Source organism: Cololabis saira, chromosome 14 (assembly GCF_033807715.1).
Source record: "Cololabis saira isolate AMF1-May2022 chromosome 14, fColSai1.1, whole genome shotgun sequence".
NCBI lineage: Eukaryota > Metazoa > Chordata > Actinopteri > Beloniformes > Belonidae > Cololabis > Cololabis saira.
The window spans coordinates 41,154,245-41,166,034 of NC_084600.1; the positions used below are offsets into that span (position 1 = coordinate 41,154,245).

The 11,790-nt window shown below is 38.4% G+C and overlaps 1 protein-coding gene across 1 annotated transcript in view; it reads left to right on the forward strand.

The window, feature by feature from the left end:
- Positions 1–249: 249 nt before the first annotated feature.
- Positions 250–11,790, forward strand: part of ltn1 (listerin E3 ubiquitin protein ligase 1) — a 50,357-nt gene continuing 38,816 nt past the window's right edge. Inside the window, exons 1-9 of the mRNA XM_061740627.1 lie at positions 250–364; positions 1,338–1,541; positions 3,594–3,692; positions 4,250–4,480; positions 5,878–5,930; positions 6,031–6,211; positions 8,167–8,340; positions 9,785–9,975; positions 11,590–11,734. Of these exons, the coding sequence (XP_061596611.1) occupies positions 323–364; positions 1,338–1,541; positions 3,594–3,692; positions 4,250–4,480; positions 5,878–5,930; positions 6,031–6,211; positions 8,167–8,340; positions 9,785–9,975; positions 11,590–11,734 (1,320 nt within the window). The 5' untranslated portion in view covers positions 250–322. The remainder of the gene's footprint in view (positions 365–1,337; positions 1,542–3,593; positions 3,693–4,249; positions 4,481–5,877; positions 5,931–6,030; positions 6,212–8,166; positions 8,341–9,784; positions 9,976–11,589; positions 11,735–11,790) is intronic.

Genomic DNA, 11,790 nt, shown 5'->3' on the forward strand with positions numbered 1-11,790 from the left:
TTTTCCTCTAATGAAAATGCAAAACATTAAGAAAACGTGAAACCTATTTCTGATTTTATATTTTCTGCATTTTTTTAATATAGCTATATAACACATATATGTGTTTTAATTTTAACTTTTGAATGATAAACTCCATATTTTGGTCAACTTTTAAACGGGTCTTATTTTTTTTATTTTTTTTACGCGTCCTGAACGCGCTGAAGGAGGAGATGACGTCACAGTGACTTCCTTATTTCCGGGTTACGAGACGGTTGAGCTTTTATCGCCACGGAGCACAAAAACACCACGGATAAAACTACGGTTTAAGGCTCAGCGCGTACCCATGGGGGGTAAAAACAAACAGAGGACGAAAGGAAATGTTCGGGTGAGTTGGGCAGCGATGAAAACAGACAAACAGACACACACAAGCTGGTAAACTTCACACTTTAGATGTCACGTGGTTTGATCCGTCACAAAAACACGGTTTGATAACCAGAACACATGTCCTGATAAAACATGCTACCTAATGGTTTTATACCTTTGTAGAGCTACAATTTTACTGTGTTTTACTCCCTAGTAGAGCTGGGTAGAGTAGCCAAAAATTGTACTCAAGTAAAAGTACTGTTACTTCAGAATAATGTGACTCAAGTAGAAGTAAAAATTAGTCATCCAAATAATTACTTGAGTAAAAGTAAAAAAGTACTTGGTGAAAAAACTACTCAAGTACTGAGTAACTGTTGAGTAACGTCTGATTTATTTTATTAACACAACCATTCAAACAGACAAAAGTACAAAATAATCATCTTCAGGCAAATTAAATCGATAAAATTAATTAAAATTAATAAAAAATAGCTTAAATTAAAATAATCTTAAAGTAAATTCAAGTACTTTAATACATAATAAAATGAATAAAATAATAACAGTTGTGTTGACTGGACTATTGCACCTTTTCCACCAACAGAGGTGTCTTCAGTATTCACATTCATTACTCAGGTAGAAGTATAGATACTAGAGTTTAAAAATACTCCTGTAGAAGTTTAAGTATCAACTGAAGTTTTTTACTCAAGTAAAAGTATAAAAGTACTGGTTTCAAAACTACTTAAAGTATGAAAGTAAAAGTAATGTAAGGGGGAAAAAAGCCATTAAGCAATAATATGTTTAAATGTATGTGTCGACTCCATGAATGGGAAAATTGTCTAATAACTGCACTCACTAACATCAAACGGAGTGATACAAGGTGGAAACATTGGAACAGATGTTTGCATGTATTTCAATGTGTGACCTGTAATTTTTATGTATTTTATATGGAACCTTTTGAGTCTGTAATAAAGTATTCATTCATTCTCCCCACCGTACAGCCGTCCAGCAGCGGGCGGGCCGCCGAGGTCCTGGCCCGGGAGGGAGGCTCCATCCCGGGCTTCGTGGGGTTCGGCTCCGCGGCCGTGGAGCTCAGCTACGTCCCCGCGGTCCACGGAGCCGAGGACATCGACCACCTGGTGGACGCCGACTTCAGACTGGTGCTGAGGAAGCTGTCCAAGAGGGACGGGGTCACCAGACTCAAGGTGAGTTTTAGATCCACATCTGTCCTTTCTTTAAAGATACCAGCTGTCAGAACGAAGTGTTTCTGCTCCACAATCCAAACGCAGTATCTTCAAGAAGATTTGTTTATTGGATGGATGCCCATTAGCTGCCGCCTTGGCGACCACTAATCTTCCTGGGGTCCATAAAGTACGTAAAATATTACAGAAAAGATAACATCTAAGACATAAATACATACAGTCATACATTCCTAGCATAACTACATTTATAATAACAACAACAACAATAACACACACACATCAGTTATATATGCATTAAATCATAATATATTAATAACACTATAATTATACTAATACACTATAATAGCACTAATAATACCATACATTAGTAATATATTTTCAGTCACTGCTATCATTATAATAATTCTACTAATTTCAATATCAATAATAAATTCCCAGTCATATGGTCTGCAGCATTAGGTGAGCCTTAAGTCGTTTTTTAAAAGTTAATTTGTCTTGTGAGCCAGATATGTGAGGAGGTAAAGAGTTCCAGGACATTATTGAACGATAAATAACTGAGTGTTTGAGTAGATTAGTTCTCGGAGTTGGAGGTATCAGGCATTTCTGGTGTCATGGTTACGTCTGTCTGTAGTATTTCGTAATTGGTTGAAAAAATATTCAGGTGTCTGATTGAATATGATGTTTCTGAAAAACATCAGGATGTTGGAGTGAGTTTTCAGAGCCCAGTCGATAGTAAATCACCTGGGAACTCCTTGAAGTTGGCTGCAATGAAAATAATTTGAGATACTGGTTGGACTGCTGTTATTGGCAGTGACCAAAAAAAATAAGTCATCCAATGAAAAGATTTTTGCCTAGCTATTGCAGTCACAGGGCAGATAAACAGTGTTAACAATATTATCACTGACAGGCATAGGTGTCTTAAAGGTATTGTGACATGAAAAACACATTTTTCTTGATTTTTTGTGTTTTGTTGGGTGTCTTGACATCAATTACACCCAAAAAACAACGAACTTTTAACATTCAGTGTATTGTGTGCTTTCTGGGATTTTCCGCATAACTGTGCAAAAACGGCGCACCTGGTTTGGTGGCGGGCCGTTACGTAACGACCCGCTAAATCACCGCCCCCTCCACCCAGCTCCCTGCCTCCTCTCCTCTCCAGCGCACCATAAAGGCTGATTTATGGTTCCGCGTTACACCGACGCAGAGCCTATGGCGTAGGGTTACGCGGCGACGCGCACCGTACGCTGAACCCTACGGCGTAAGCTCTGCGTCGATTTAACGCGGAACCATAAATCAGGCTTAACACGGAGCTGTTTAGAGCCTCTTCTGTTCTAATCACCGGAGGAGAACTGCTAAGAAGACCCGCGGCCACTGACTGGACTTAAGATAAGGAGACACTGCTGCTTGCATGCCTTTTATTTTTATGATTGTTTGCTGTGGACTGTCTGCTTCGCCGTGCTGCTTTTCCGTGCATGCTTCGCCTGTCGCTCCCCCGACGCCGCTGTGAGCGTATTGCTGGCGGGGAGCTGCGGTCCCGGTCCTCTGGTCCCGGTTGGACTTCATCCTCGGGCTGTAGTCGCGCTGTCTGGGCTGTGTGTCGGTGTTTGTGATTCGGTGTGCGCGCGTGTGTGTGGAGACGCCGGCAGAAGTGTGTAGCGGTTGGTTGGAGGAGGTTTGGAGGAGGAGCGGAGCAATGATTGACAGGAAAGGGGGAAAAGGAAGCGTTTTTCACGGGGCAAAAAAACACTGTAATAAAAAGCCAGGAAAAGAGTACTAGAGTGAAGTTTTTCTTGTTACACTCTTTTAGACACATTTGAGGGATGTTGGCCAAGACTTTTAATAGTGTTAAAAGCATGTTAAAAATGATGTCACAATACCTTTAAGGGTGAAAGTGTTAATGTTGGTCTTTTTTACAGACGCTTTTTTTCTTGCTCTCGATGTTTTGTCTTTGTGTCTGTGAAGTGTCTTTAATATATTTTAAAAGGGCTGTATAAATTAAATGTATTATTATTATTATTATTATTATTATCATTATTATTATTATTATCTCCTCAGGCTGTGCAGGACTTTGGCTCCATGTGTCAGGAAAGAGATGCTGAGGAGGTGAAAGGAGTCCTGCCCTACTGGCCCCGGATTTACTGCAAGATATCAGTGGTGAGCAGGTTATTACCATATTTTCTGGACTATAAGCCGCACCTGCATACCGCATCCGCTCTATTTAAAAAAAAAAAAAAAAAAGATATGCAAGCCGCAGATATTTATGTTGTTAGATTAAATATTTACTACATGTACAGAATGATTTTAAACTGTAAATGATGTACATGTTTGTACCTAAATAGATCCTTTCCTAACAGTGTCTTTTAACACGGCAGCAACTTTGCTGATTAAAACGGGACAGAACCAAGAGAAATAACCGGTATTTATTTATATATTTATCTGTTTGAAATCTGCTTCTACCTACTTCTATCTGCTAAAGAAGAAGTAGCGTATTCTTCTTTACATTTATTTTGTCTTAGTTTTAATTCCAATTCCAGTTAGAGCAACCCGAGCGGTGGAAGAAAAATCCACAGAATAGTCGCACCTTTGTATAAGCTGCACGGTTCAAAACCTATGAAAAAAGTAGCTGCTTGTAGTCCAGAAAATACGGTACTGTCATTATTCTGTGGCTCTGAAGGCCGTACGTGTTCTCAAGCTTCATCGTTGTCTGTTAGGACCACGACCGGCGCATCAGGGAGGCCACGCAGCAGGCCTTCGAGCAGCTGGTGCTGAAGGTGCGGCGCAGCCTGGCGCCTCACCTGAAGAGTCTGATGGGCCACTGGATCCTGTCCCAGTGCGACACGTACACGCCTGCCGCCTCGGCCGCCTGCCAGGCCTTTCAGGCCGCCTTCTCTCCCCCCAAGCAGCCCGAGGCTCTCGGCTTCTGCAAGGATGAAATCCTCATGGTAGGTTGTAACGGGGGACTTTAAGTCCCAGTCCCAATCCCCCCCTACCCTTACTTTTCCTACCTAGGGGTAGTGCACATATCGAGGGGTATTGTGTATGAAACTAGCCCTATAGAGCGAGGGTTTTCAGATGCACACTAGATGACCGAGGGTTAGAGAAAATTTCCCAGAATGCTTTTCGTGGTCATTTGCAGACTGAATCAAACGAAAAAACATGGCGGACATTTTTCTTATTTTTTAGTGAATAAAATCAATATTTTGAGTTAGTTTCTGCATAAAAATGCGTTTGGATTACATTTCTAGCGAGAAATATATATTTGACTTTCATAATATTCACTCAGTGAATGTACATAATCACTCGCTACCTCGTTTTTTTTCAGATCTCGCCAGAATAAAGGCTGATTTATGGTTCCGCGTTACACCAACGCAGAGCCTACGGCGTAGGTTACGCAGCGACGCGTATCCTACACCGTAGGATCTACGACGATTTAATGCGGAACTAGGGCTGGGCGATTTTGGACAAAAATAAAATCCAGATTTTTTTTTTTTTTTTTTTTTTTTTTTTCTCTGAAAACCCGATTTTCAATTTCAATTTTTTTGGTAAAACTACGAAAGACAATGGAATGAATTGTTTCAAATATTTTATCTTTATTTTTAAAGAAAAATAGCAAACAAATTTCCCTATTGGGAATGAAGTGCAATTGAAAGATACTGTAAATCCTCCTTGAGTTTAGTAAAGTGGCAACATTTACAATTTTCTTGACCAAACAAAGATGACTAGACGAGCTCTGTCTGTAATGCAGTCAGCTGCAAAAAAGGAAAACCGATTTTTCTTTTTTTAACATCGATTGTGATTAGTAAATCCGATTTAAAATCGATTAATCGCACAGCCCTATGCGGAACCATAAATCAGCTCTCGAGCCGGCGGCTCTAGATATTCCCCGAAAACATCGGATCAAATTTCTTAACAGGTTATTTGGATAAACTGAGCCCAGGTTGGGGATCTTAACAGTTACTTTTACGCCTGGAAAAAATATTAAAACGTAATAAAGTGGCATATTAACAGCGCTACAGCTGAAATTAAAACAGCTTTTATCTCTCAGCTTCCTGATATGGTGACGTATGTGCAAACGTAACTACGCAGTCGCTTACGTACCTGAACGTAAACCACGCAGTGACGTAGCAAGCAAAATTTAGGGTTAGTGCTAAAAAGTAGGGGTAGTGGGAGTATTGGGACAGGGCCCTGGGAAGATTACAAGGGCCCTAAAATTTGTGGCTTCATTTTTAGGGCTAGTGGTAGAAAGTAGGGGGTGTATTGGGATTGGCCCTAACGCTGACGTGTGGAGTTATGCTCCATAGTACTGAGCTGCACTTAAATGATCGTGTTTCTCATGCAGGTACTTCAAGATATTCTGTTAAAGGAGACGGCAGACACGCTGAGTGACCCACAGTAGGTTTAGACGGAGCTTCTTTTAGCTTTTTTGTGCCTACACCTCTTCACAATTATTACATGTTCCACGTGAGACGTACCTGAGAGACCTGTCTTCTAGAAACGTGACGGAGGAGGAGAGGGAGGCCAAGTACGTCCGCATGTTGACCAGTTCCCTGTTGGGGGTGAAGAGGCTGCTCTCCCTGCTGCTCCAGAGCGACAGAGCCGCGCTGGAGGAACGATTAGCAGATCTAGTCGGTGCAGCAAAGTTCTGGAAGTTCAGCAAACACAAGACGCCACAGGTACGTAGTAATGCAACAACACAGGGACTCAAAGTGCTTTACAGAGACATTGAAACATAAATAAAGAGCACGATTTAAAATTTTAAGAAGAGAAGTCAACATATGATCAAGTTTTTGAAAAGTACCAGTGTATGTATGTGTCTGTGTGTGTGTGTGTGTGTATATATATATATATATATATATATATATATATATATATATATATATATACATACATACACATTGCGGATATCTACAACTGCATTCTGACTAGTCGTAATTACATTGTGACTAGTCAGAATTGTCATTCAAGATATCTATAAATTCATTTTGACTAGTCAGAATGGAAGTTAAAGATATCTCCAATTTGAGATATATCTAATTAAAATTCATTTCAAGATATCTATAACTTGATTACAGATATCTAGTGTTAAATTATGACTATCCGTAATTCCAGTTTGAGATCTCTACAACTTCGTTCTGACTAGTAAAAACTTAATTTAAGATATCTAAAAGGGACGATGTAGATATCTTGAATTGAGGGGAATTAAAGATATCTTGAACTGGAATTAGGACTAGTCAGAATTAAATCGCAGATATCTGAAACTGGAATTACAGCTAGTCGTAATTCAGTGGCAGATATCCGTAATTGACATTGCAGATATCTGCAACTGAATTGTAGATATCTGTTATTAGAGACCCCACACACATGACTGCGAAAGTGAGGTCATTTGTCCCAGGCAGAATGACAATTGTGGATAGGAAGAATGTAATTGTAGATATCTGAAATGCTCTCTGAATAGGAAGAGTATTAGGGCCAAACTAAGATAAAAAAGAAATTGGAAATTACGAGAATAAAGTCATAATAATATGAGAATAAAGTCATAATGTTGCGACAATAAAGCCGTAATATTACGAGAATAACGTGGTCATTTATGAGAATAAAGTTGTAATTTATGAGAACTCAGGAACATACGTCTTTTGTGGAAGCGGAGCTGTCTGGTATAGTATAGTATAGTAGTGGTGACTGCAAGTATCGGTGGTTCCATCCGCTTCATTCAAAGAGATTTTGTTGTTTCTCAGGAAACAATGAGGATGATTATAAAGATTTTCCTCTTCCACAAAAGACGCAATTTCCTCCAAGTCTGTGTGGTTCCTTCTTGGAAATAGATGCAGTCGTTTGCACAATAGTTTTAAAATCCTTACACTGATAATAATTTGATGCTGATGTTCCAAAAGATTAAGTATTTTCTTGTTTGTGAAACCGATTCTTTCTGTATTCTGGTAATTTCAAATTTGTCTTTTGTCATAGTTTGTCACTAATACTCTGTCGTAAATTGCGGATATCTGTAACACATATCCAGTCTAGCTGTTAAATATTAAACGGCTTGCCATAGGTATCAGCAGGGATTAGCAGTGTTTTCCACTGTGCAAACTAAAAAAGAAATTAGATAAAAGGATAAAAGGATAAAAATCTCTTTTTTTTGGTTTATCACAATTTGCTCAGGCATGTGAACATTCACAATTTTTCTGACACTGGAAATGTATGCTGGGAGGTCTTAGCTATCCATTGAGAACAAAGATTATACATATTGTATAATATAATACATTATTATTGTGGAGATATTGTTGATTTAATTTGGATAGGCCTGTTCAGGCGAAATTCACATCCAAAATCCCTAGGAGTGAACAGGTTAAGTTGGGAGTTAATTTACTCAGGAGAATGCTTTATCAATTTTAGCACCGCTGATATATGTTATGTTTACCGTAATACACTAAATTACATGTCGTGATATCGATAAGAGTATAGATAAATATTGATACCGATAAGGAGTACACTCGGAGAAATCGGAAATCTGAAATGGCTGTGAAAATATCAATCGGTGCATCTGAAGGAATGTCAATGAAATGCCATGTAATCCACCTGCAGTAATCTTAGTATAATATGTGGTTAATGCCTGCGTGCTGCTCGGCAGGTGAGAGGAGCGTTCTTCGAGATGATCTGCTCCCTGTGTGAGTTCACCCCCGGCCTGGTCCAGACTGAAGCAGCTCGGCTCTGCCCCGCCGTCCTGCTCAGCATCGACGACGCCGACCCCTTCGTGCTGCCGCCCGTCTGGGAGGCCGTTCTGCACGTCGCCTCCACAATCCCCGTAAGTTCGCCTTTTAAAATGAAACATTTGATTTTAGATTTGATTTGAAGATTTGATTTCGAACATGCATGATAAAAAAAAAAAAAAGTACAAAAAGTAAAAGAAACAGAATGCACACTGACATACAATTTAGTTAATTAAAATGAAATAATGATAAAAGTTCAAAGGATTTAGGATAAAAAAATAATCAGTCCACAACAATAAAATATAATAATAAAAACATTACAAGAAATAGATGAATAAATAAAACAAATACCTCTAAAAAATGTTAAACAGAATAAAACTATAAAATTTGATGCTACATAAAAGCCTGACCTAAGAGATGAGTTTTTAGTCTGCATTTAAAAATGTCTACATTTCCAGCTCCTCTCCGATCCTCCGGCTGTTCCACAGTTTTGGAGCATATTAGTAGCTAAAAGCAGCAAATGTTTTAGTTCTACTCTGTGGAAACAGCTAAAAAGGAAGAGCCAGAGGATCTGAGGATCTTCCTGGTTCATAGAATAAAAACATCTCTGAAATATACTCTGGTGCAAACCCATGTAGCGCTTTATAAACTAATAAAAAAACTTTAAAATCAACAGGAAAACTAACAGGTAGCCAGTGTAAGGATTTTAAAATGGGCCTAATGTGTTTTCTCCTTCTGGTCTGAGTCAGAACTCGCGTGTTCTAACATGTTCCAAACGGAGTAGGATTGAAGTAAACACTTAGCTTACTTATAAAACACACATACCTACTTTAATAACTGTTCAATATAGTGATATAATACTCAATTATATGTATATATAAATATAGTCAAAATCAAACAAATCAAGGCAAACAAAAGAAAACAAAACAAATGCCCTTCATTTAGTTGTGCTACTATGTCTGTATGTACTAATAGAAGTAAATATAATGCATAGTATTACATTATCATTACTTTACTATAATACTACACAATAGACAGCAATGATATAACAATATACTTGATTAACTATATAAGAGTAGATATGTTATATATACATTGGTTCATATATTTAGCTCCAATTATATCCATAAAAATGACTATAAATCTATAAACTATAAAACATAAATCAATATATATTAAGAGATATAGATATATAAATACTGTACGTACAATATAACTCAATATATCTCTATACATACCTACATATAACATATCTATATCCATTATATACATCTATATGTCTACATATATTAATAAATGTTCATATCTACATGTTTATTCGATCTATGTTTTGAATAGAATGTTTTTTTTGTATCTTATTTTAAATGGTGATATGTTTTGACTTTGTTTTAGCTCCGTGTTCAGGTCAAACTTACAGAAACTCTTCAGTGTTGTGTTATTCACCAGGCAGAGCACAGGAGTTAAATCAAGAGCTGTTCTCAGACATCTCTCACTTGTGATAATTAAACATCGTGTTAAAGTGTAGGGATTCTGTTCCAGGACTGCTGGACGCATGTTAACGCCAGGAAGGGCTTCCTGCCTAAACTCTGGTCCCTGCTGAGAGACGGCGGTAAAGGCCTGGCCAAAGCTCTGCACCCTAATCTGATGCCGCTTCTCAGCAAACTGCCCCCTCAAGTTACTGATCCGGACCTGGACTTCTACACCGACTTCTTCACCGCATTCGTGCTCGGGTAAGTCGTGTGTGTTTGTGTGCATCGGTGCTGGTGTCGGGTGGGAGCAGGGGGGCCGCGGGTCCTTAAAGTCTAAAATTAAATTTTTCACTAAAATAAGGCCTTTTTAAATGTCTTAATTTGTCTTAAATCTCAATCCAAGGGTCTTAATTTTAGAGGGAGAATGTATTGTATCCACTCATCATTCATCGTTTTGAGGAGAATCTCCTGCGGAGGTTATAAATCTGTGTTGCCAGGTTGGGCAAGTTTCAGCCCATTTGGGCGGAAAAATATATATTTGGGCTGCTTTTCCTGGTTTTTACTAAATGTTTAGGAGAAATTATCAACAAAAAAGTTTCTATTATGGCAGAGAAAAGTAGAAACTTACACAGTAAAGTCACTGATATTATATTTGCTTTAGTCTACTCAATTTAATTGTAGTCTTTGTTTGGAGCCTTAACTTTTTTTGGGTTATTTAGTGGTGTTTTAACATGGAGAATGTTTGATTTGGGCTGGTTTTTCATTATTTCGGTGGGTTTTACATCACGTTTGGGCTGGAACCTGTCAGCCAGTTCTGGCAACCTCGCTGGATTTATTAATGACTCGTCTTTTTGATCTTAAATTTAGTTTGAAAATGGTATTAAAAAGTCTTAAATCTAAATCCAAGGGTCTTGATTTTAGAGTAAATGTATCCAGTCATGATTAAAAAGTTTATTTCACCGTTTTGAGGAGAATCTCTGCGGAGGTTCTGAATCTGTGTTGCCAGGTCGGGCAAGTTTCAGCCCAATTGGGCTGAAAAAATATATATTTGGGCTGCTTTTCCTGGTTTTTACTAAATATTTAGGATAAATTATTAACAAAAAAGTTGCCAATATGGCATCATCATTAAAAATGTTCTTACATTTTAAAAAGGGAAAAGTTTATTAAATCATTTTGAGGAGAAATACATTTGTGTACCAGTATTTAGACACACGCTTGACAACGCCTCAGTCAATGTTGCCAGTTTGGACGGGTTTCCACCCAATTGGGCTGAAAAATACAGGACTGGGCGGATTGATAAAATCTGGGCTGCTTTTCCTGGTTTTTACTAAATATTTAGGAGAAATAATTAACAAAAAAGTTTCCATTACGGCAGAGAAAAGTATAAACTTACACAATAAACTCACTGATATTGGATTTGCTTGAATCTACTCAAGTTAATTGTAATCTTTGTTTGGAGCCTGAACTTTTTTGGGCTATTTAGTGGTGTGTTTGAAGCTTGAAATGTATTATGCATTCAATAATTTACGTTTTTAATATGGAGAATGTTTGATTTGGGCTGGTTTTTCATCATTTTGGCGGGTTTTACATCACGTTTGGGCTGGAACCTGTCAGATCTGGCAACCACGACCTCAGCGCTGGATTTCTTAGTGACTTTTTGGTCTTAAATTTTGTGTGAAAATGGTGTTAAAAAGTCTTAAATTTACCTCGGTCAAACCTGTAGACGCCCTGGTAAGTTATGTTGGGGTTTTAGTGAGACAAGTGACAAGAGATTCTATTTGACGCTTCATAAGAGTTGAATTTCTTTTCTGATATATATTCAAAAACGTGTGTATTGAGTAAAACATCAGCTTCTCTTTGCTCTGATTGTGTCAGTCTCTCTAGCGAGCGCGCCGCGTCAAGCCCGTCAGAAAGTGCAGCTATCGTCACATCTTTGGTTGAATGTCTGAGATTCTGTCTGCTGCAAAACACTGGAGAGGAGCATCATGGGAAACTCAGGACTATGCTCATCTCTCAGCAGGTGGGATCGCACACACCTCCCTTTCTTCTCATATCAAATATTCCTTCATCCAAAGG